The following is a 21,178-nucleotide window of genomic DNA, read 5'->3' as shown; positions in this document are numbered from 1 at the left end:
AGAACTTTCTTGCAAGTGGTTTTTTGCTGTGTATACTGATATAAGAATGCACAGCAGAAGACTTGCCAAGAGCAAGACACCACCAACATGGCGGACACTGAAGAACAGATTACTACTCTTGCCGATCGTGTTGGAAAAATAGAAGTGGGCGATTCTAAATTAGATATTTATCGGAAAGTTTTGAGCCTGATTGATGTGGAATGCTATGTAGAAGCCTTGGATATCATTGAAAAGTATTTGGGCGAACAGGATGCTGTTTACGAGAGAGTTTATTGCAAATTTCATTTAAAGCAAGATTATCCTGCAATAGAGGATGTTCATTTTGTTCAGCATTTGGAAGCTCAAGAGGTAAATACAAATTTTACTTGATGCACGCGTTTTACGCTTGTATCTTGTACTTGTTGACCGCTTATTCAATCATATTAACGTTGGTAGGCTTATCGAAAGTCAGATTTCTCTAAAGCTGTTAAAGTTTACGAAAAGCTTATAAAAGAATTGGTAAGTGTGATTGTGATTGGCCCAATTCAAGAGCTAGAATTCATTTTCCTCGAAGTTTATTCAAACAAAAAATCATTCTTTGTTAAAATTTTGACTTGTTGGGTCAGCTGTCGATCTGGTGCTTCGTTTTTGTAAATATTACAGATGAACGATATGCTAACTTTAATCAGCCAGAACAACATTCTGATATTCAAGTAAATTTGCTTGCAGTTGCTTCTCAACTCCCCGGATGGCAAATTGAAAGTATGCCTTCTTTGGAGGATCAAGATTCTTTGTTTAATTTGGCTACTCGTTACCTTACCTTACAACAATGGAACAAGGCTATTAATTTGCTGTCTTCCTTAGTCACGAATTTGGAAACCAAAGATAACAAGTCTTCCGAAGAAGGTTCCCATGTGGATTTATGCCGTTTGCAATTGGTTTATGCACATTTGATGGCTGGTGAGTTGCAAAAAGCCGAAAAAGAATCTAAGAAATTAGCCTCAACAAGGTAAGTTGCTTCATATGCTTTGTGGAATGTTTACTAATAATGAATACCAGTCTCGATGAAACTTCAAGAGTCCTTTTTGTTAACAATGTTTTGTGCTTAAATAACGGAAATCCCTACCTTGCTTTTCGCAGCATTCACGAAACACCAGTCGAAAAAGCTTTTACCAAGTTGTTGGCTTCTCAAAATTTACAACTTACAAGAAATTTGGCCTTGCTGGACATGGCCGTTGGTAAATTGCGTGCTGTTCACAAGAAAGAAAAGCGTACCGAAGAGGATAAACTATTTTACGATGTTCTTATGTTAGAACATGAGAAAGGTGCACTTTCCTCTTCTAAGAAGCTTTCTGGATATTTAGAAAACAAGTTCCAAAAAATTCCTGCTGATACTAGTAGCGGCCTTTTACTGATTCAATATAAAATCTCAAATGGAAACTATCGTGGCGCATTGGCTGTGTACAAGAAAATGTGTGGAGCATTAGAAGTTTCTAAAGATTTTGCATTGAGGTATTCCCCTGGTTTAGCCGGTTTAGGCGACGCACTCCTTTCTAAGGTCCAATGTTCTCAAGCTCCAAGCACTGAAAATTTACATGCTGCTGCTAGATATTGGACTGACAAACCCAATTGCCATGCCAAACTATTATTGTGCACCCGTTCATTGTTGGCTTCAATTGATGAGAAAGTAAACGTTGATTTCGTGCGAAGTGGTTTGAAGACAGTTGAGGAATTAATTGAGTGGAATGGTCCTATCAGTGAGTTGATCTCCAGTAAAGTGGCTGCCCTTTGCTACATTGATGAACCCATTAGTCAACCACTTGAGAGTCATTTAATTTCTGTGGCTGATTTAGTGGGGAATGTTGATATTGATGCAGTTGAGTCCAAGGGAGTACCAGTGTCGACTACCATAGGATCGTTGAAACGTGAGGCTAATAACGACGCGTCTAAGAAAACAAGAAAGCGCCAAAAGCCTATGCCGAAGAATTTTAATCCAAACTCAGTGGCAGATCCCCAACGCTGGCTTCCTAAGCGGGATCGTACTAATGTTAAGATAAAAAACAAAGGCAGAAACATGCAAGGAATTGCAACCTAAAATTCATTTATTTCATGAATATGTGTAGTTTATTTTTGTTTCCCTCAGAAAGTTCGTTACTGATGGACAAATTAGTTCTATATAAAAGTTTTCAATGATTTTAAGACTTCACTAGGTAAACGTATTTAATAAATTGATGTTTTCATTTAAATTAAGATATTTCTACAAATAGTAAAACCGAATAACCCAGAATCGTTCCTGTTAAAAGATATTTTTTAAGCGTAAGAGAAACGTAACAAAAATCAAACACCTGAAGCGTCACCAAAAAAACTAAGAAAATGAAACGATTAAACGAGTATTATCCTTTGCGTGTTTGTAACAAAAAGGAAACGTTGTTCATTTGGAAGATAGGTGTCTCGAAGAAGAGAGTACCTAGCACACCTGACTAGTTAAAAGAAAAGGAAGAGATAGAATGTTTAAAAAGGGATATGCATATTCAGTTCCTAATTAGAAGAGAGTATCTTCATCACGCAAATACTCTCCGACATCAGCTTGATGGAAACCAACGATGGTGGTGGGATCTAAACGTGTCAATTCCACAGTAGAGCGAGCTGTCACGCCGAAACCCAAAGGAGTATCATTCATAGAATAAACGATGACACCTTGGTGTTGAGGAGTGTCGTCGGTAATACGACCGACATGAGCCTTCAAAACGTGGTTACCATAAAGGAAGGGCATTTCACCGTTAGCCTTGACCCAGATTTTATATCTAGCGTATTGGGCAATATAATCCAAGGAGGTGATGTGTAAGCGGAACTTGTTCGATTTTGTAAACTTTCCAAAACAGATACCCAAGGACATAAGATTCGTACGAGCAACCGAAGTAGCCAGTTTCATAGCCTTTTCACTATTCCAGAAGTTAGTGATCATGTGCAAAAAATGAGACGAAAGGGCACGAAAGATGAAGCGAACAAATTACAAACCCTTCGATAGAGGAATAAAAACTTACCTGACATAGTAGACACGATCTTTTTGTAAACGAAAGCAGTGGGGATCGTCTGGACGATCAATTAAATGAGTGATATTTTTACCGATACTGCAAACAATCATTGGTTAGTATTCTAATTTCGAATTTCATATTTCCATTTTAAGAAGGCCAAAGAAGGTGAGTTTCGCGTGGCATTGTCAAAAGACAAAATTTTTCAACCGTGGATCTTTCTCCTTTCTCTCCCATGTACTTACTATTGAGCGAGCTTCTCAAAAAAAGTCTTTGTTTCTTCGTGTGTTAAAGGCCTCATTGTTGTCTATAAATAGCAGAAAATGCTCCCAATTCCCAAATTTCCCTAAGCCGTATGTTTGGTAAATTTCAAACTGAAGTTTCTCTCTTATTCTCAAGTCAACACCACGTTAAAATCTGGTAGCTTGTGCTATCTACAATAAGAACGTAATGGAGCGAGGAAAGTAAAGAAAATGAAAAAAGTAAACAATTAAATACGAAAAGCAATTTTGCAACAAAGTTCCTATTTTGTCCATTGGTTTTGGTTTTATCTTTGTAATAAGTGTTGAAGGATGTTTACAGATCCTTCTCAAATGGGTTTAGCCCATGGTGAAAACAATATCTAATTACCGCCCAATATGTATATTCAGAAATGCTGTGATGACGAAAATCCGGGTGTGCTGCAGTAAAATTGTATTTCATTTTTAATGAAATGACGGATACTTAAGCAACAATGCTGTGAAACGAATATGAAACGAACTAATGAAAAGCAAATAAATAAAGCCATGCTAGATACAACGTTTCCTTGCTTGCTGCGCGTGATTCTTTTTGATACGAATATCGGAACTTGGCGGACTGTAATTAGCATCGATGCTTCCTATGATGGCGCGAAAATCGAAGAAGAAATGAACACGGTTTCGACAAGACTACAGAAATAAATAAACATGAAACCTCAAAATTCAGTACTTTGGTCATCAAGAGGTAGAAGTTCGATTTCTTCGTTCGAATGTCTCTCATCTTGGACATTGAACGATTCTAAATAGGTTAATAATATATTATGAGAGGAATATCTCCAAAGAGTACATACCAAACAAGAAATAAGAATGTGTTTATTGTGATGAAAATCAACCAGTAAACAGCAGGGTTCAAATTTTCAAACACTCCGTACTTCTTCAGGCCGAAAGATGAGACTAAACAGAAGGCATCGAAACCAACTGTGTGGAATGCTGCGACAAGCACATTGCCTATCAATACTTCACACTTTATTGAATTTATTTCCATTGAATCTAATAGTTAGTCAGTCGTTCAAAATATGGACATCGCTGTCTTACCTGCTAGAAGCAGCATCACAGATGTAATCGAACCGCCAAAAAGCCCCCAATGGACTTGCGCTTTCACAGGGAACTTGTAGACGAAGAATAGTACATAAAAACAAACCAAGGACAATTAGAAGCCGAAAATCAGAATATACGATAGGATTACAAAATTATCCAAAGCCCTCTTATATTTATTAGCGGATTCTTCGCGTAAACATGCCGTTGCTTGACCATACACTTAATCAACTTCTATTTTCTTCCCTATTTAAATACTTCTTATTTGAATATGGAGGCGGTGTGGCATCTGAAGTTTGAATGCCTAACTTTTCATCATTGAGCGTTTTAAGGGAGGTCTCCGAACTCGAAACAGGAATACAACTATTCTTCATCTTTACAATGGCAATCCAAAAAAACAAAAAAATCACACAGTCCAGGAAATAAACAACTAGAATCACCAAAGAAAGCCAGTAGAAACTGGTTGCACTTTCCAAGAATCTGTCGAAAAAGGGAATTGAGCCTCGCTTCAAAAAAGAAAAAAAATATTCCAAAAGGGCCTGCCCGTTAAAACCAAAGATGCGAGTTTGAAAAAATCTTGGTGATGGCTTTCTGCATGTCTCTCATTCATGAAACAGTGACATTATGTCAGTGCCCTCATTACAGTTATTCAATGGTAGTATATATTTCCTTTAGCCTTATATGTATTCTTATATTACAAAAAGTAAACAAACCATGAGAAAGGTGATTTAGGTAATATGAAGGTTTATAGTCAGAATATTCAGAAGTTGTTGGCATTATATAATGAATAAAATAGCATCTGAATTTAGCAACTTTTACTACAAACACAATTATTGTTTCATTTGAGAGTCAATTCTCATAACCTCTGAGAATTCTGTTTGCGAAATTACCATCGCAGAACATCTAAAGGTAAAAAAGCTTTGAAAAAAAACTATTATGTGCTTAATTTTTTATGCTTAATATCAAAGGTTTAGGTACAATATCGAAAGGAATTATCCATTCAGGATGGTTTTTACGGATGGTGCTACTTAACTGTAGTCAACGGTATTCAGTTTGTCTTGGTTTCAAGCTCCTTAACAGTCGATCATTAAACTTAGCTCCAATGAAATAAATCGCTTGTGAACTCATACATTAGTACACACGAAGCGACAATTATTGCTTCATGCTTGATCCAGGTACTTAATGTAAACAATGTATTGCAAACACGAGCAATGGCCAGAATTGTTTTTAAAAGAATTTCACAAAAAAAAATATTTATTTTTAACTGAGTTTTGATTTCAAACAATAGCCGCTGTCTTTTCTCTTGAAGACGAATTTTAATACGATATCATAGGAAATTTCAAATTGGCAAGTTGAAGTTCTTTCCAAGCAGAGGCCAGTTTCAATTTAATGAGTTAGGATTAACTGAAACAGATTTTAAGAGAGTCACTGAATTCACTTTTTTTTCTTTTGGATATCTTTCTATATTATATTCTAACTTAGGTTTCTGAATCCCCTTCTTTTAGACTTCCTTTTTCAAGCGAAAAAGCCAACTTGTGGCTATATTCAATAGATTCCGACTTCATTCCTTCATATCAGTCCAAGGCTAAAAATATCATCTTAAGCTCGTTGCAGCATGTCAGAAACGGCAAAGATCGAACCCAGCAGAGAAAAAAAAAACTGTGAACGCGTCAAGAAAGCTCTCTTGTCTGACTCACCTATTCTCGTCTTTCTGAAAAAGTCTTTAAAGTATCTAAATTCTGATCTCGATGCATCCAATGTTCGATGTGAACCATGTGACGAGAAAACCTCGGGCGGTTATGTACCAGGAAAAGGCATTGTACTCTGTGAGAATCGGATCTACAGCCAAAAAATGGCTGAAAACACTATAGCTCATGAAATGGTTCATATGTTTGATGACTGTAGATTTCACGTCAATTGGGACGATTTGCGCCATCATGCCTGCTCTGAAATTCGCGCTAGCAGCCTTAGCGGTGAATGCCGGTGGACAAAAGAATTATTTTATGGTAACATTGACACATTCAGGAAACATCATCAAGAATGCGTAAAGCGCAGAGCAACACTTTCCGTTCAAGGCAATCCAAAGTGCCAAAGCAAAAACCAAGCAGAGATGATTGTTCAAGAAGTGTTTGCTTCATGTTTCCGGGATACCAGACCTTTTGAAAAAAGTATGTTGTTTTCATTTTTTTTTCTTGTATCATTAACCTATTTTAGTCTATTAATTCATAAATGCGATATTTAGCTATGAACCGTTACTTATTGAAACAATCGTCTTTTGACTTACCGTTAAAAAAATCCTTCTTTTTGTTCAAATTGAAAGAAACCCAATATTTTATATCTTATTTGCTCCCCTCTTTGTAGATCATCAAGTCTTCTTTTTCATTTTTCTCCTTTACTCCCTTTTACCTTTCGTTACAATATTTGATAATTCAATGTCATTTTCACCACGCATTAAGTTTATATGAGCAAAAAAATACTAGCTGTCATAGAAAAAGTATCAAAAATCGTTATTAAAGTGAAATAAATTATGTGAACAAAGAAAGTTTTAAATGAAACGTCACGCAAATTCACTGACTCAACCTAAAAAGCCTTGTTTCTGTTTACTGATCGGGATTCCAAGAAGCTTTGAATTTCAGAATCCAAGGGTGCTTGACAACCTGCTCTAAGGAAATCCGCTGTTCAGGACTATGTCGCAACAGACGACTAATTAAATCCCTTCCTTCAGGCGAGACAGAGCTAGGAATTTTCAAATCCACTTTTGCAATTCGTCTGTAGGTGGCCGAGTGACCAGATACGTCCTCAAATGGGGGTGCTCCTACGATAAATTCATAAGTCAGCACACCCAAAGACCACAAATCAACCTTTTCAGTGTGTTCCTTACCTTCGACCATTTCAGGGGGAAGGTAATCCAAAGTACCACATAGTGTTGTCCGGCGATTGGAAGGTGCATGTACACTCCATCCAAAGTCGGACAGCTTGATTTCACCGTCAATACCGAGCAATATATTCTCAGGCTTAATGTCTCTATGAATAACATGTTTTTTGTGTAAATAGGCTAAAGCATTTGCCATTTGATAGATATATTTAGCAGCAGTACTTTCAGGAAATCTAGATGCTCTTCGAAGATGCTGGTACAATTCCCCTCTCCCGGCAAATTCGAGAATTAAAAAAATTCTTTTTTCATCATGAAAATGACCAAATAGACGAAGAATGTTTCTGTGTCTCAAATTCGATTGAATTTCAATTTCTCTTCTCACTTGCTTTTCAATTCTTGAGTGAATGAGCTCGGATTTATGCAACGTTTTTAAAGCAACTATAAATCCAGTTTTCTTTTCCTTTGCTAAATAGACTCTCCCAAACTTTCCTTTCCCGAGCGGCTTTCCTATTTCAAACATGCCTATATGAAAATCCCGCCATTGAGGTCCCATCGGCGAAGGAACACCTGCAATTGGCTCATCTTTTTGTTTACTGGAAGAATACCGTTTGCTTTCTAATCCTCTACTGTCCTTCTTTGTCACAGGATAGTTTACTTGGCGTTGATTGGAAACTGCTAGTTTTAATAACTGTTGACGTCCAGGGTTTGCACTGCTTGGCAGGGTCGAGCCTGAAGATATTGAAAGCTGATTTACTGATCCTGCAAGTTTCGAATCACTCATAATTTCGAAACCTCTTCTTCCAACTTGATGTTGGGTTTGGTCAACTGCTTTCTTCCTTGTTGTTGTTGTTTACATTCTGCGGTGACATGTTTCTTCGTTTTCATTCATTTAATTCTAAAGTCGTTTGATGTAAACAACATTATAAACTTCATGGTTGATATACTACCCTTTTGTCTCGTAATGATCACACTATCAGTAAATTTATTTGTAAAAAGAGTCGTTGGAGTCAATTAAGAAGCTTTGAGTTAGGCAAATGAACCGTGATTTCCATGCAGCGACACAAGAACATACCTATTAAGCTTAACGCTCATAATCAATAAACATTTCAATCCAAGGCAGTATTTCTTGGAAAATAATTAAACGGAAAGAACCAGTAATAGTATTTTTCTTTACTTTGTTTGTTTATTTAAAAAATGTAGTCACCTCGTTATTGTGATTAACGTAGATAAAGGTAATACCCAATCCCTGTTACTAGGTTAGGGTAAGTGACTGCTATATTCGAAACACAAACCCGGTAAGGAAATATTTTTGACTATAACGACCACGAACAACAAGGCATAATGAAGGTGGAAATCTGCTCATTCTCCGGTGCTAAAGTTTACCCAGGAGCTGGAAGACTCTTTGTTCGTGGAGACAACAAGGTTTTTCGTTTTGTAAACAAGAAGTCTGAGAGCCTCTTCCTCCAACGCAAGAACCCCCGTCGTTTGTCATGGACTGTCCTCTACCGTCGTATGCACAAGAAGGGTCTCTCTGAGGAATCTGCCAAGAAGCGTTCTCGCCGTACTGTTAAGCACCAACGTGGTGTTGTCGGTGCTTCTGTGGATGTTATCAAGGAAAAGCGTAACCAACGCCCTGAAGTCCGTGCTGCTGCTCGTGCTTCCGCTTTGAAGCAAGCCAAGGACAAGAAGACTACTTCTCAATCCGAGAAGAAGACTGGCAATGCCAAGTCTGCCGCCGGCGCTGCCCGTGGTCAAGCCATCAAGAACGCCAAGGCTGCTGCTAGTCAGTAGATTTTTTTAAAAATCAATAAGCATGATTTCTTGGGTTATGGAGTTTCTTTGAGTTTGTACTAGTAGATGTAAAAAACGTAGACATCCATTGCGGTATTTTTAACATAGTGGCTTAAGGGTAAGCTGTATTTTCATCTCTAATGAAAGAGACTATTAATGACAATGATTCGAGTTTCAGGACAATTGTACATGGAGACCGATACTAAAAGTATAGAATACGCCAAAATTATATATGCTACTTTCATTTCCATTGAAATTGTATAAGTAAACCCCATTTTGTTTATCCCAATTATCCTAAAGAAACGAGTATTCTACGTCCGCTGGTGTGCACTCATTAGGTTGATGTTCTAAGGGACACTCCAACTGTTTAGCAACTGTGTGGGCTTCTTCATTTTCCCGAATCTCAACCGATTGCCACTCTTCCTCTTCTGTTGCCCGAATTATATGGGTCGTCGACAGCTTGGGAGCCTCTGTATTTTGCTTAGCTGTCACTTGGATGGCACGAACGGGTCCACGGGAAGAGGAAGCGTTAGGCTGTGATGTTGTAGAAGTAGTAGAGGCTTTTACCCGTTGTGTATGGTCATCTACATGTCGCATAGAAGGACGTAATTGTGTTAATCCGCGCAAAGGAACAATATGAATTTGACCATTACGAATCAATCCTACCATCAGGTTTGTTTGCGGCTGTTGAAGGCGGCCCGCAAGCACTTGTGTCCTTAATGGCTGGTTTTCAGCACTATATTTTTTTGCTTTGTCTTCGTCAAAGTAATTTGCTGTAGGAATAGGCACTTCCATCTCCATCCACCCGGTTTTGGGCTTGATGCGCGCATTCATCGGTGTTTCTCCCGTCCTACTGCTGTATTCGCGATTCTTTGGTCTTAAAGGATATTGATTCAAGAGTAAATGGTTCCGAAGGGCAGGCGAATAGTATACAGGTAGAGTTCTCACCACAGGATCATCTTGTGATTCTGGAGATTCAATTCTTTCGTTCATATGTACGTCCTGCTGAGACATTCTTTACCTTATGAAAGCGCTTCTTTAATCCAATGACTAGTAATTATCTCTTCTGCCAGACAAAAAGCACAATGATTTCCGTTCGTTCAAACACGGTTGATTTTAAGCAAAAATTCCAAAGATAACTCAAAAAATGATAATTTATTTCAAGATCTCAGTTTCATCTAAGGTATCCTCAAGAAACCACACACTCTTTACAAACACTCAGTAAAGGCGAATGGTAAAATTCAAACAAAAAAGAAGGTCTCCTTGGGATTCGAACCCTCGACTACATCATTTCCTCGTTGCAGTGCGCACCATCTCGCTTCTTTAGCAAGTCCCGATATTGTCGTTATGCCCTCCAATAGCTAGGATTACAATTCCATTCGCTACAAACCACTGTTTAATTTGTTTTTGTGAGTTTGAGGATTAGACGGGACACGATCCACGGTTTAAGACTTATTTTTTGATTATTTTAAGAGTGAAAAACAAACTTTTCGAAGTTCTTTACCCTACCTTCTGTCTTCAGCGAAACTACTCAACCATGCTTGCTACCCGTACATTTCATTCTCTTTCTCCCGGATTCTTCCGTTCTGCCTCTCAATTGTTGCGTCCCTCCAACTCTTTGGCTTCCTCTTCTTTGTTGAATAATGTTTGGAAACGCTCCGTCGTTACTGAACACATGACGGACATGGAGGGCCGTTCCCGCCTTGCTGACCAGCGTCTTCATCGTCCCAATTCTCCCCATTTGAGCATCTATGAACCTCAACTAACTTGGTACTTGTCCAGTCTCCACCGTGTCACTGGTGTTGCCTTGGCTGGTACTCTTTATCTTTTTGCTACTGGATACTTAGTTGCTCCTTTGGCTGGCTATTCTCTTGATACTGAAACCATCTCTAGTCTTCTTCAACAAATTCCTACATGGATAAAGGTTCCTGCCAAATTCGCCGTCTCCTATCCTTTTACTTTCCACATTTTTAACGGACTTCGTCATTTGATTTGGGACACCGCCAAAGAATTAACTCTTAAAGGTGTCTACCGTACTGGTTATGCTGTTCTCATCGCATCTGTGTTAACTTCTGGCTACCTTTCTTTTGTTTAAGTTCATCCATGCCATGCTGGTTGGAAAATAAACATATTATTCGTACTTGCGTTCTCTTAACTTGCTATTTCAAGTTCGTAAGTTCCTTTTCACGTCAAATGTTTAATTGCTTAAGTTGCCCACCCCCTCTATATTTTCTAATTTTTTTTTTCTTTTTTATACATGCTTCAGTCTTGTGGTGATGAATATCCACTCCAATTTTTTAGTAAATACTATGCCCAATTCTTCGAGAGCAAGTAATTTACGAAAAAGAAGCTTTGAATTACGGCCGATATTACTTGATAGTTAATTAAGTAAATTTCATTCTATGTCCATTAAGTAATCGCCGGAATATATAGCACAGTAATAAATAAGTAATTTCACACATCATGTATGTCATTTTATAAGACTTGTGTCTTTTTTATGTATAATCTACAAACGAATTCACCGATATACTCGGCTTTTACCCTTTTTGAAACTCGCCGGAGGAATATCTATAGGTTGAGACTTTGATTCATTCGTGGACGAAACGTTCTTTTTGTCGTTTTTCTTTGGCCTTCGTCTCCGAGAAGGGTTTTCATTCGCTTCCTCCTCTGTTTTTTTGATTCCTAGTCCCTTCTGAACTTTACGACTTTCTTCCTCCCACCATTTTTGAAACTCTTCTTCCTGTTGTATTTCCTCTATCGGTTTTCTGTTTGCCAGCCTTTTTTTTCGCTCTTCTATTTCTTCTTGTTGCTCATACATAATCGCCATCAACGAATTCGTTTGTGCTCCACTCTTAGGCAATGATGAAGGTTGACTGGGAGGTTTTCCTGATGTATTCCAACTAGACGGAGATCCACTCGATATACGTCTTTTCGGTTCTTTGTAAAATATTTGGGAAGGTGCTTCATTGCTAGCTACTTCTCGAAGAATTCCATTGAATGGTTTTTTAGATGGAGGAGCCGTAGGTTTTCTCATTGACCACGCGTTCGCTGCTGTTTCAACGAGTTCCGGGTTTGATCCGTGTACACCACCCTTGCGAATTGGCTGTTGCTGCTTAGATAACTCCTTTTTCTTTTCTTTCTGCGACTTTTTCATTACGCCCTTCATACCACGAAACTCGTTGTTTGGCATAGACTGACCCACACCGTTAGCTTCATCAAGTAATTCTCTCAAATTCGCACGATTCGTAGGTTTCTTAGCATTTTCAACTATATTTAGCGTACTGTTCCAGGGACCTTTTCGTTCAGTGTTCAAGAAGCTTTTTATACCCTCCTCTTTGATAATAGGTTCTCCATTAGTGTTTTCGGTAATAGGTGTCCCTGGTGATGTGAAGCTTTTATCTTTAAACGACAACAACCCTTGGGATTGTTCCAATACTTCTGGGCTTTCTCTTCTTGCAAAACCATCTTTCTTCTCCTGCTTCGTTTCAGCTTCAGTAATTCTGGCTGGTCCAACTATTTGCTCAGACAAGTCGTTAGCCACTGTCGGTGGCCGGCTTTGGGAAAAAGCAACATCATTTTCTTTGATTATCCGATAAGGAGATTTATCCCAAAACTCTGTCGATTCACCTGAAAAGAGGAACTCTCGCAGAACTTTTAATTCATATGCTTTTTCTTCTAAATACTTTGCATTTCTAAATAGCAGCTTATTGAGTACCTTATTGGGTTGAGTGTGGGAACTTTGCTCTTGTAAAGCCAATTCTAAGCGTTTTGAAACCTTGCCGAGATGTTTAGCTTCCCATTCGTTTAATCGATTTTTTTCCAAAAAATAACCTATGTTATGACACGCATAGTCAACGCATCGGTTATAAAGCGAATCTGCATGGTAACAAGAAGACAACTCAAACATATCATTCAGTGTTTTCAAATTCAAAAATCGAAGCAAAGATTGCTCACATATTTCCTTCAGTCGAAAAAATAGAAGCTCATCAGATATACTCAGCATAACTGTCATCGTCTCCAGCCAACTGTAGAAATCATAGTCCTTAATATCATTGAGAATCTCCAAGTCTCCACTTCCATATATATGACGAAGAATGAGTCCAAAATGGAAAAGACTCTTATCAGGTAAATTGACTATATAATATTCAGATTTGGAATGCACTTGTCCGTCCAAAAACAAGAAAAATGAATCAAAGAAATCACTGTGAATTCTCAACAATAAACTATTCGCTTTTAGTTCTCCATCCTCTAATTTTACAATCGTATCACATGAATGTTCGAAGGCAGTCTTGTTCATAAAGAGAGAATTTATGTCTTTGGCTAATGACATTACAGGCTGACGAGGAGCTGTAAATGGTAAAACCTCATGCAAGTGAGGTAAGTCTAAAATCCTGCTAAGTTTTAGTAACTCTTCTTTAAGATACATTAATCTTGAGTCACACTTCCAGGGTTGAAGAAGAGAATCTGAATAAAGATAATGCAAAAGCACAGCGACGCTCAAAGCAGATACATCATTAATAACCAGAGTAGGTTCCCCTTTTTCATCAACTCGATATTCCAAATATGCCTTTTTGGCGTTTCTATTAGTACAAAGTATTTGTCGAAGAACAGGAGAACGGGCCGATAAAAGAAATTCATGACACCAGAAAATCTCATTAACGCATCGTAAACACACATCAGCTGACGAACTCTTATAGTTGCTATAACTATTGACTATTATTCCTGGATTAAAAAAAAGAATTCGCATCTCATCTTCCGTGGGATCACGGTCGTCATCATAATATGGTGGGCTATCTTCGTCTTCTGCTGCTTTAAGAGTGGGATTCCTTTTATGCAAGATATTTCTATATGGAAGAAGAGAAGTGAATACATCATTCAGCTCGGGGATGGTAAAAAGGATATGGGGAGGACGATAATCATTTCTAATTGTAAAAATTCCTCCGGAACCGTTCGTTCGAACATTCGTTATCATTTGTATATTTTCGATACAAGAGTATTTGTAGATTCCCTTAGTACTCTGCTTTAAAGATGCCTTTTCACGTTTCTTAGAACGAATTTGACGAATCCAACACGTGCCGTTTTTCAGGCATAACAAAAGACTATTACTATCAGCCCAAGCAACATCAATTGCTGCATTCTCTGGTGACAATACCGACCAAAATGAAGTGATTTTAAAAGAACTCTTGCTATTTATTTTTGTAGATAAGGAACCTTGCTTTTGTTCTCTAATGGATCGCAAAGGCATTAGATCAACAACAAACACCTCTCCTTGTTCAGTAAGTATTGCCAAATTATCCTCGCAAGCCTCGACTTTTCTAATATTAAAGCGTGATAGAGATAAAGGGTGTTTAGTAAAGGTAAGTGGACTTTCTATATCTATAGCCACGGGCACCTTCATTTGCACATAGTTTGACAGAATTAACACTGTGTTGTTGTCCAACAATAATATAAGACTATGTGAATTACAAGTCGCCTTAACCACAGGGGAAGTTATACCGGCTACTCGACGTGGAGTAGATATTATAAAAGAATCGTCCGGATGGCCAAGCTGTCCTTCATTTTGGCCCCAAGTATATAAATCAGAATGCGTCCAGGCAGCACTATAAGTGTCACCTGCGACAACCCCAACAATGTTCAAGTCCTTAAATGCAGAGATTCGTTTGGGGGACACTTGAATAAAATCTTCTTTCTTCGAACTATCCACGTTACATCCTAGAGCAGAAAAGGTATTCAATCCCCAAGCATAGACATTTCCAAAATCTGTTAAGGCGAGAGAATGATTTTGACTTACAGATATTTGCACCACTTTGTACGGTAAGTCTGACACAGGAGTAAAAGTGTATTGGGCATCTTTTCTAAAACCGAGTCTACCACCGGCTCCAATACCACAAGAATATACATTTGGACTCGGCTCATCTGTGGCAACCAGAGTATGAAATTTTGAAGACTGAATGTCAATTATTTTGTCTGGATGAAAGAGTTGACCAGCTGATGAGTTGGGTGTTTGCTTACGGTACAGAAACACTCTTTTAGCCATATCTTGACTTCCTGAAACCGTAAAGCCGAGAATACTATTTTCATTGTTCCCAAGACTGTAAAGCTCGTTTCCTAAAATTGGAAAACTATTTTGCGGATGAGTCCAAGAATATACTCTATACAGTAATTGAAAAGGAGATAGTCCTTCATGATCCTTCACTTTTAAAAGAATAGAAGGCTCTTTTGTGAGTAATAAGGAAGCAGCTTCAAGATTTCCTGCATAAATAGCACGGTGTAAAGCAGTATAACCGGATTCTTCATCTTGAATGAGCACGTCTATATTTTTATGTTGCAACAAGGCTCGAACAAAATTGTTTTTCTTCTCGAATGCGGCTATATGAAGAACGGTGCGTCCATAACGATCTTTAGTATTTACATTCAAGGTTGAAGGGCTTTTTTCCGACAAGCCCTTTCTTGGCTCTCGTGGTTTTATATCATTTTGTCTTAATAGCGTCTGAAAAGAGCGTATGTCGTTGCAAAAATAGTAAGCGAAAAGCAAAAGACTCATTGAATTAACGAAATTCGATTGAAGTTACACGGAAGCAATTCAGTATTCATCTATAATACAATTTACAAAATATATATGCTCAATTTCAACTTGCCACTCGTGTTTTCTTACTGATCTGTCCGTAAAGGATATGGCAAAAGGATACTGAGTCTATTGTATCCCAGAGGAAAGGCACTTCGACTGAGCTCGCGACAAGCTCGAAATAAGCTTTCGCTTATATTACAGGAAAATTATAAAAGAAGTTGCTGAACATAAACAGCGCTAATAGTTGGTATAAAAACCTCAAAAAAAAGTTTAATAGCTTCTTGTTTTTGTAAATTAAAGTACGGTTTTATTCAGATCCCTCGTTTTTCGAAAGCAAACGCCAAGTAAAAGCTGGCAGCTTCTAGCTCTTTGGGATCAATTCCTCTCTTTCCATTACTGTCAACTACCTTCATGCGATCCATCAAATTACCAAATGTTTCCGAATTTTTTTCCTCATTGAAGATGTCCACAAACGGTTTTTGCCATAACAATTCTAAATCGTACGTCTCTGCGATTGCACGAAATGCCTCAAACGGAACAACGTATTCAGGAACATCGGTTACGGCATCTTCTAAATAAAAAAAATATTGAATACCAAAAGGAGGGCGGAAGGTGTGAGACGGTCGCTGTGTAAAACGTACTTTGTAGATACCATTCCCCCAAGAATCCGCAGAAGGGGGTAACTCTTTCAAGCGTTGAGAAATTATATCCGAGTTTGGAATTGTACCAAGCATAATACCACCGCGAGGCAAACATTTCGAGACATTTTCCAAAAGTATTCTAGCCTTCTGTTCACTTTCAAAAGCATAATGCAAACAAAACTGTAGAGACACTATATCAAACTGTCGTTGATCTGGAGGTAGAAACTCGCCAATGGAGCGAGAAAAACAATCTCCTGCATAAAATAGAGCATCAAAGCATGGCTGAAGTTCACGGTACCGTCTTTTCGCCTGGTCGATTGAATTCTCAGCGATATCAATACCTATGTATCCTTCGATACCAGCTTTATCCCATTTAATTAAGTCACCGCCTTTCCCACAGCCTAAATCGAGCACGAGTAACGGCTTATCATCCACCTTTGGGGTGAATTTTTGAATAAGTACAGACTTGATCCAATTATTGAAACGCTTTAACTGGATAATAGGGGAAAACTGTCGCTTCCTTGTACCCATATCAGGTCGTGCATTATAATGAGTTCGAACAACATCTCGATTGGAAAAATCATCTCTGTTCCTTGAATAATTCTCTTCTTCATTGCTTGTGTAGTAGTCTCTTCTTCTGTATTGGCCTGATTTCCTCTCTTCTCTAATATTAGGTTGTATTTGTTTTCGGTTGGACATCTCCGGTCCTTCAATGCTTTTTTTCCTGTCTGTGATGGTATTTTGATTCCTTAATAAGTTATCTTCGTTCATTATTGATTTATTTTCAAAAGAGTACGAGCTATCCAACCCTTGAATTATACATTAGAACTCTTTCATAAAGAAACGCAACTATACCTTTGAATATACCTCTCTATAGAAAGTGCATTTGACGTTTAAATCAAATATATAATATACAATATAAAATCCCCTTTAATTGTTGTACAAGGAGAAGAATGAAAAGTATCAAAAATGGAGTCGTTGGTTGGTTAATTCCAAGAGCGTACAATTCCGTGAAATGCTCCAACTACTGATAATAAAGCCACTATGGTTTCAACAAGTATGCTAATATACAAAGGATGATAGATATACGTTATACCATTTAGATGCTCGTCTATCGTTCTTTTTCATAGTCACTAGTAGCTATCTTCTTTGAACGACAATGACTGACAGTGATCAAACGTCAGATATCTTGCTTATTTTGAGAACAATCCTTAAAAGCATAAATAATATTATTCTCTATTGAAATCTATTAAATTTGTTTCATACACTAAATATCCGCACACAAAACACCAAACACCAATTATCCCAAATATCCATTTTAATTATTGAACCAAAAAAAGCTTTTTAAAAGCTACATATTTAACATAAACCCAATTATTTGTCTAAATTTGCCGGAAAACGTTTTTGCTAGCAGAACGACGGCCTTCGGTATTCTGCCTCTTTTTCCCGCTGAGAGCTTCTTCATTTTGACCTCTTGGTTTATTCTTCTTCTTCTTCTCAACTTGGAACGACATTTCCATTCCAGAAGGTGTACTGCGAATAGTTTGTTCGGTTCCCTTTTGCTTCTTATTGTCATGATCGGTTTGTCTCTTCGACAATATATTATCAAATGTTTCATGCTCTTCCACATCTTCGTCAGACATAATACTTTCATCTGAACTTAATTGTACACCTTTTGTGTGCTCGTGTTCTTCATCCGATTCTTCAGCAGCAGTGAGTTGAGGTTTAGTCGATTTGGTGGGGTTTAGTTGTTTAAATTCAAGTGTATCTTCATTAACTTCAAAGTCCCTATTAGTGAAAGCATTCTTGAAACGATCATCCTCAAGAATACTGGGTGCATTCTCTTCTCCAACCTTCTTACGTAGCTTGGCTTCTTGGTGAGCAAGACGAGTTGCCAAGGTAGCATTAACCTTGGGACGATTCTGGGCACGAATCTTACTGCTACGCTTCTTCTCAAGACGTTCTTTAACGGCTTTCTTTCTATGCTCTTCGTAAGAGAAGGGATTTGCAATCAAACGAGCCTTTTCATACAAACGCGAGTCGATGAAAAATCCGTGCATGTAAGCACGAATAACGCCCGTTCCAACAAGATGATCCAAACCAAGACTAAGAAGTTCCTTTTTGGTAACAAACTTATAGTTGTCATAAATTGTGGGAGTAGGGTTTTCTTCCATTTCTTCTGTAATATTGTCAAGGAAGGAACACCAGCGAGGAGCGGGATTTAGTGAAGGGACATAAAAGGCATGCATAGGAGATCCCTCGTTGGCAGTGAAAATTAGGCCAGAATTAGGAACCGGGCACACATCGTTCAAATCTACAGAAGGTTCAATAGCGGTAAATGGTTTTCCCGTATCCTTCTCCCAAATCTTGATAATTTTGGCATCTGCAGTAAGAACACGGGCACTGCCATCCAAAGCACTGTCAAGCCAGCTTACGTTTTTGACAGGCAAGCTGTAACCTTGGTCTTTAGTCATGTAGGGATTTGGAGAACGCAAATCATATAAGAGAGATACACCGTCAGATAAACCAGCGGCGAGATTAAGACCATCATTACGAAAACTCAAAGCAGTGACTGCACGATTGGCACTTGTGTAGGGAGAAGAAGGCACAGTAGAGGGCATTTCCAAAATGCCGACTCGAGAACGATCGCGAGGATCCCAAAATTCGACAGTACCAGCATCGGTACCAAATGCCAACAATTGATGCAATGGATTAATGTCCAATACATTCACACCAGCAGTCGGTTCTTCGCTGGTAGCACTTTCGATCTTAAACGGGTTTAAGAATCGACCCTGTTCCAAATTCAAACGATAAACTTCATCTCCAGCAGCCGCAAGGTAGAGATCGCAGCTGGGAAAATGATACTTCAGGTCTCTACCGTATCTGGGAATTCTTGTGGAATAATGAATACCACCCTGACTGTGAAAATCCACCGTACGGTCAGCTTGTAGATGCACACTCTTTGTCCAATCATCCGAAAGAATTTCAAATTGAACATTCTCTGTGTCCGTATGACGTTCAAATTTTAACGACATTTCAGCAAAATCAAAAACTTTTATGTGAGGCTTGTAAACGCCCGTGGACATGGCATATTTACCATCTCGTGTAACTTTGATGCGGTTGCTAGCCTCTGGATAATCGAACTCTTGAAGAAGCTCAATTCTATGTGATAAGGCATAATCCTTTTTCAACTTTTTTTTGCTAATCCAGTCCGGCAATTTTTGGGTCACGCCTTCGCCTGACACTGTATAGACACGCACATTGTTTGGATTCTGTACTTTAAGAGACATTGTTTCTTCTTTTTTATGAAGACTTGGTAAATTTATAAAGATACAGCCCCCTTACTCCTCTTTACCCTTCTTTTTGCAAATGTGTTTTGCTTTGAGAAAATTGGAGTTTACAAGGCTAAAATGTAGAAGCAATCCATGGAGTTTAACGACATTTGGTGTCGTATACTGTATTTCTAACCAACATGTAATAACGAAGTGCACAATTCATATAATACGATTTGTATGCTAGTATGATGTTTGTTTGAAAGTATTGTAGTATCAACGGTTGTGACAGAAATTCCACCAAAAAAAACTCTCTAGTTAATTCGACCCCCATTACCATAGTGTAAAATTCCACTTTTTTGTTCCAATCCGTCTAATATAGGTAACCGCCAGTTTATGATACAAACTCTGGCAAACCTGATGATTTTGTAAGTGAATGCGTTCAGAATCAGTCATTGTTAATAAAACATTAATTTATGTTTTTTTTTTTTTTAGTCCCATCAGTACTCAGGATTGCGATCATGATAATGATGTTTCATCGTTTCATAATCCTCGCTTGCCATAAAACAACAATGCTGCTTTGGTGGTTTAGTGGTATAATGCTTCGTTGCCATCGAAGCGACCCGGGTTCGATTCCCGGCCGAAGCAAGTTTTCCTTTTTGGCTCTTCGTTCCAAAAAATTTGGCGATGACAAATCCCCATCCTTATGGTTTCACTCTTATTTAGCACTATTCAACCAGTAATTTAGGGGGAAAAATAAGCACATACAAAGTAACAGTCGTCTACGGCCATACCTAGGCGAAAACACCAGTTCCCGTCCGATCACTGCAGTTAAGCGTCTGAGGGTTTCGTTAGTACTATGGTTGGAGACAACATGGGAATCCGGAATGCTGTAGGCTTTATAATTTTTACTCATTTAACCACTGGTTTCTAATTAGAGTCGGTAATAAGCATGAAAGCAATCACACCCTGACTGATTTAACATAAAAAATCGACCACGCAAATTAATCCTACCTATTGACTAGGGAATTTGCAAGATATATACAGCGTCATAGATGCCTTGCGTTTGCTTACATTTTTGTAAACAAAGTAGGTGACTTTTCTTTTTTCGACCTTTAAACGTTCTCATGAAGAATTGAATTTCAATAATTTAAACTTATTTACGACATTTGTTTTTATCCTGACAAGCCATTAAACAAACTGCTCTCGTGTATTGAAAGACTATCTATGCATGTTGGGACCCACAGTTGTTCATGTTTCCAACCCATGTTGTTTATCCTTATAATAATAGTTATAATAACAATAATAATAAAAATCAATTTCAATTTGAAAATGGACTGAAAAAATTTGGACAAGCCAGAACTCGAATCTGGGACCTCTTCCATGCTAAGGAAGCGTGATAACCATCTACACCACATGCCCGAAGATACAATATTATATTATTGAACAATTTATATAGTAAAAAGGAACCCCTTGAAGCGCTACGATGAGTGGTTTCTTTTGTTTCCACGATTGCTTTGAATTCTCTCTTTTTTTTTTTTTCTTTTTTTTTTTATTTATTTAATTACAAAAGGATCATTTTTCACATTGAAGAGGTTTCCGCTTTCTTGGTTCTACGATAAGGTAAGAACATAGTAGGTATGCCATGGTACTTCAAATTTTTTAACGAAAAAATATCCTTTCATAAAT

At 38.0% G+C, this 21,178-nt stretch overlaps 10 protein-coding genes and 3 non-coding genes across 13 annotated transcripts; 6 read left to right on the top strand and 7 right to left on the bottom strand.

Moving 5' to 3' along the window:
• Positions 1-87: 87 nt before the first annotated feature.
• On the top strand, positions 88-2,074 carry srp72 (signal recognition particle subunit Srp72; the record flags this gene model as incomplete). The annotated part of the gene is made up of 4 exons (XM_056182918.1): positions 88-348; positions 436-498; positions 669-988; positions 1,039-2,074. 4 exons carry the CDS (start codon positions 88-90, stop codon positions 2,072-2,074), a joined length of 1,680 nt encoding a protein of 559 aa, XP_056039333.1.
• Positions 2,075-2,521: 447 nt separating this feature from the next.
• Positions 2,522-3,312, bottom strand: nip7 (RNA-binding ribosome biogenesis protein Nip7; the record flags this gene model as incomplete). The annotated part of the gene is made up of 3 exons (XM_056182917.1): positions 2,522-2,921; positions 3,024-3,110; positions 3,257-3,312. The coding sequence occupies 3 exons, from the start codon at positions 3,310-3,312 to the stop codon at positions 2,522-2,524; spliced, it is 543 nt and encodes a 180-aa protein (XP_056039759.1).
• Positions 3,313-5,957: 2,645 nt separating this feature from the next.
• Positions 5,958-6,564, top strand: atp23 (mitochondrial inner membrane peptidase Atp23; the record flags this gene model as incomplete). Its single annotated transcript, XM_056182916.1, has 2 exons — positions 5,958-6,510; positions 6,557-6,564. 2 exons carry the CDS (start codon positions 5,958-5,960, stop codon positions 6,562-6,564), a joined length of 561 nt encoding a protein of 186 aa, XP_056039843.1.
• A 378-nt stretch (positions 6,565-6,942) lies between these two features.
• On the bottom strand, positions 6,943-7,998 carry ark1 (Aurora-B kinase Ark1; the record flags this gene model as incomplete). The annotated part of the gene is made up of 1 exon (XM_056182915.1): positions 6,943-7,998. One exon carries the CDS (start codon positions 7,996-7,998, stop codon positions 6,943-6,945), a length of 1,056 nt encoding a protein of 351 aa, XP_056039384.1.
• A 560-nt stretch (positions 7,999-8,558) lies between these two features.
• Positions 8,559-9,008, top strand: rpl2402 (60S ribosomal protein L24; the record flags this gene model as incomplete). Its single annotated transcript, XM_056182914.1, has 1 exon — positions 8,559-9,008. One exon carries the CDS (start codon positions 8,559-8,561, stop codon positions 9,006-9,008), a length of 450 nt encoding a protein of 149 aa, XP_056039395.1.
• A 294-nt stretch (positions 9,009-9,302) lies between these two features.
• Positions 9,303-10,022, bottom strand: rpc37 (DNA-directed RNA polymerase III complex subunit Rpc37; the record flags this gene model as incomplete). The annotated part of the gene is made up of 1 exon (XM_056182913.1): positions 9,303-10,022. The coding sequence occupies one exon, from the start codon at positions 10,020-10,022 to the stop codon at positions 9,303-9,305; it is 720 nt and encodes a 239-aa protein (XP_056039790.1).
• A 523-nt stretch (positions 10,023-10,545) lies between these two features.
• Positions 10,546-11,103, top strand: sdh3 (succinate dehydrogenase (ubiquinone) cytochrome b subunit; the record flags this gene model as incomplete). Its single annotated transcript, XM_056182912.1, has 1 exon — positions 10,546-11,103. The coding sequence occupies one exon, from the start codon at positions 10,546-10,548 to the stop codon at positions 11,101-11,103; it is 558 nt and encodes a 185-aa protein (XP_056039863.1).
• A 423-nt stretch (positions 11,104-11,526) lies between these two features.
• Positions 11,527-15,552, bottom strand: btb1 (BTB/POZ family ubiquitin-type ligase substrate adaptor Btb1; the record flags this gene model as incomplete). Its single annotated transcript, XM_056182911.1, has 1 exon — positions 11,527-15,552. One exon carries the CDS (start codon positions 15,550-15,552, stop codon positions 11,527-11,529), a length of 4,026 nt encoding a protein of 1,341 aa, XP_056039851.1.
• A 335-nt stretch (positions 15,553-15,887) lies between these two features.
• pcm1 (P-TEFb-cap methyltransferase Pcm1) lies at positions 15,888-16,988 on the bottom strand (the record flags this gene model as incomplete). The annotated part of the gene is made up of 1 exon (XM_056182910.1): positions 15,888-16,988. One exon carries the CDS (start codon positions 16,986-16,988, stop codon positions 15,888-15,890), a length of 1,101 nt encoding a protein of 366 aa, XP_056038993.1.
• Positions 16,989-17,599: 611 nt separating this feature from the next.
• enp2 (rRNA processing protein Enp2) lies at positions 17,600-19,507 on the bottom strand (the record flags this gene model as incomplete). The annotated part of the gene is made up of 1 exon (XM_056182909.1): positions 17,600-19,507. The coding sequence occupies one exon, from the start codon at positions 19,505-19,507 to the stop codon at positions 17,600-17,602; it is 1,908 nt and encodes a 635-aa protein (XP_056039715.1).
• Positions 19,508-20,066: 559 nt separating this feature from the next.
• Positions 20,067-20,137, top strand: SOMG_20204. Its single transcript has one exon. It is a non-coding gene; the product is annotated as a tRNA-Gly (tRNA).
• A 136-nt stretch (positions 20,138-20,273) lies between these two features.
• Positions 20,274-20,388, top strand: SOMG_10101. Its single transcript, XR_008803634.1, has one exon. It is a non-coding gene; the product is annotated as a 5S ribosomal RNA (ribosomal RNA).
• Positions 20,389-20,837: 449 nt separating this feature from the next.
• On the bottom strand, positions 20,838-20,911 carry SOMG_20203. The gene has a single exon. It is a non-coding gene; the product is annotated as a tRNA-Ala (tRNA).
• Positions 20,912-21,178: the final 267 nt, after the last annotated feature.

Source organism: Schizosaccharomyces osmophilus, chromosome 3 (assembly GCF_027921745.1).
Source record: "Schizosaccharomyces osmophilus chromosome 3, complete sequence".
Classification (NCBI taxonomy): domain Eukaryota; kingdom Fungi; phylum Ascomycota; class Schizosaccharomycetes; order Schizosaccharomycetales; family Schizosaccharomycetaceae; genus Schizosaccharomyces; species Schizosaccharomyces osmophilus.
The sequence above is the reverse complement of the archived record's forward strand: the minus strand, read 5'-3'. Positions and strand labels throughout refer to the sequence as shown.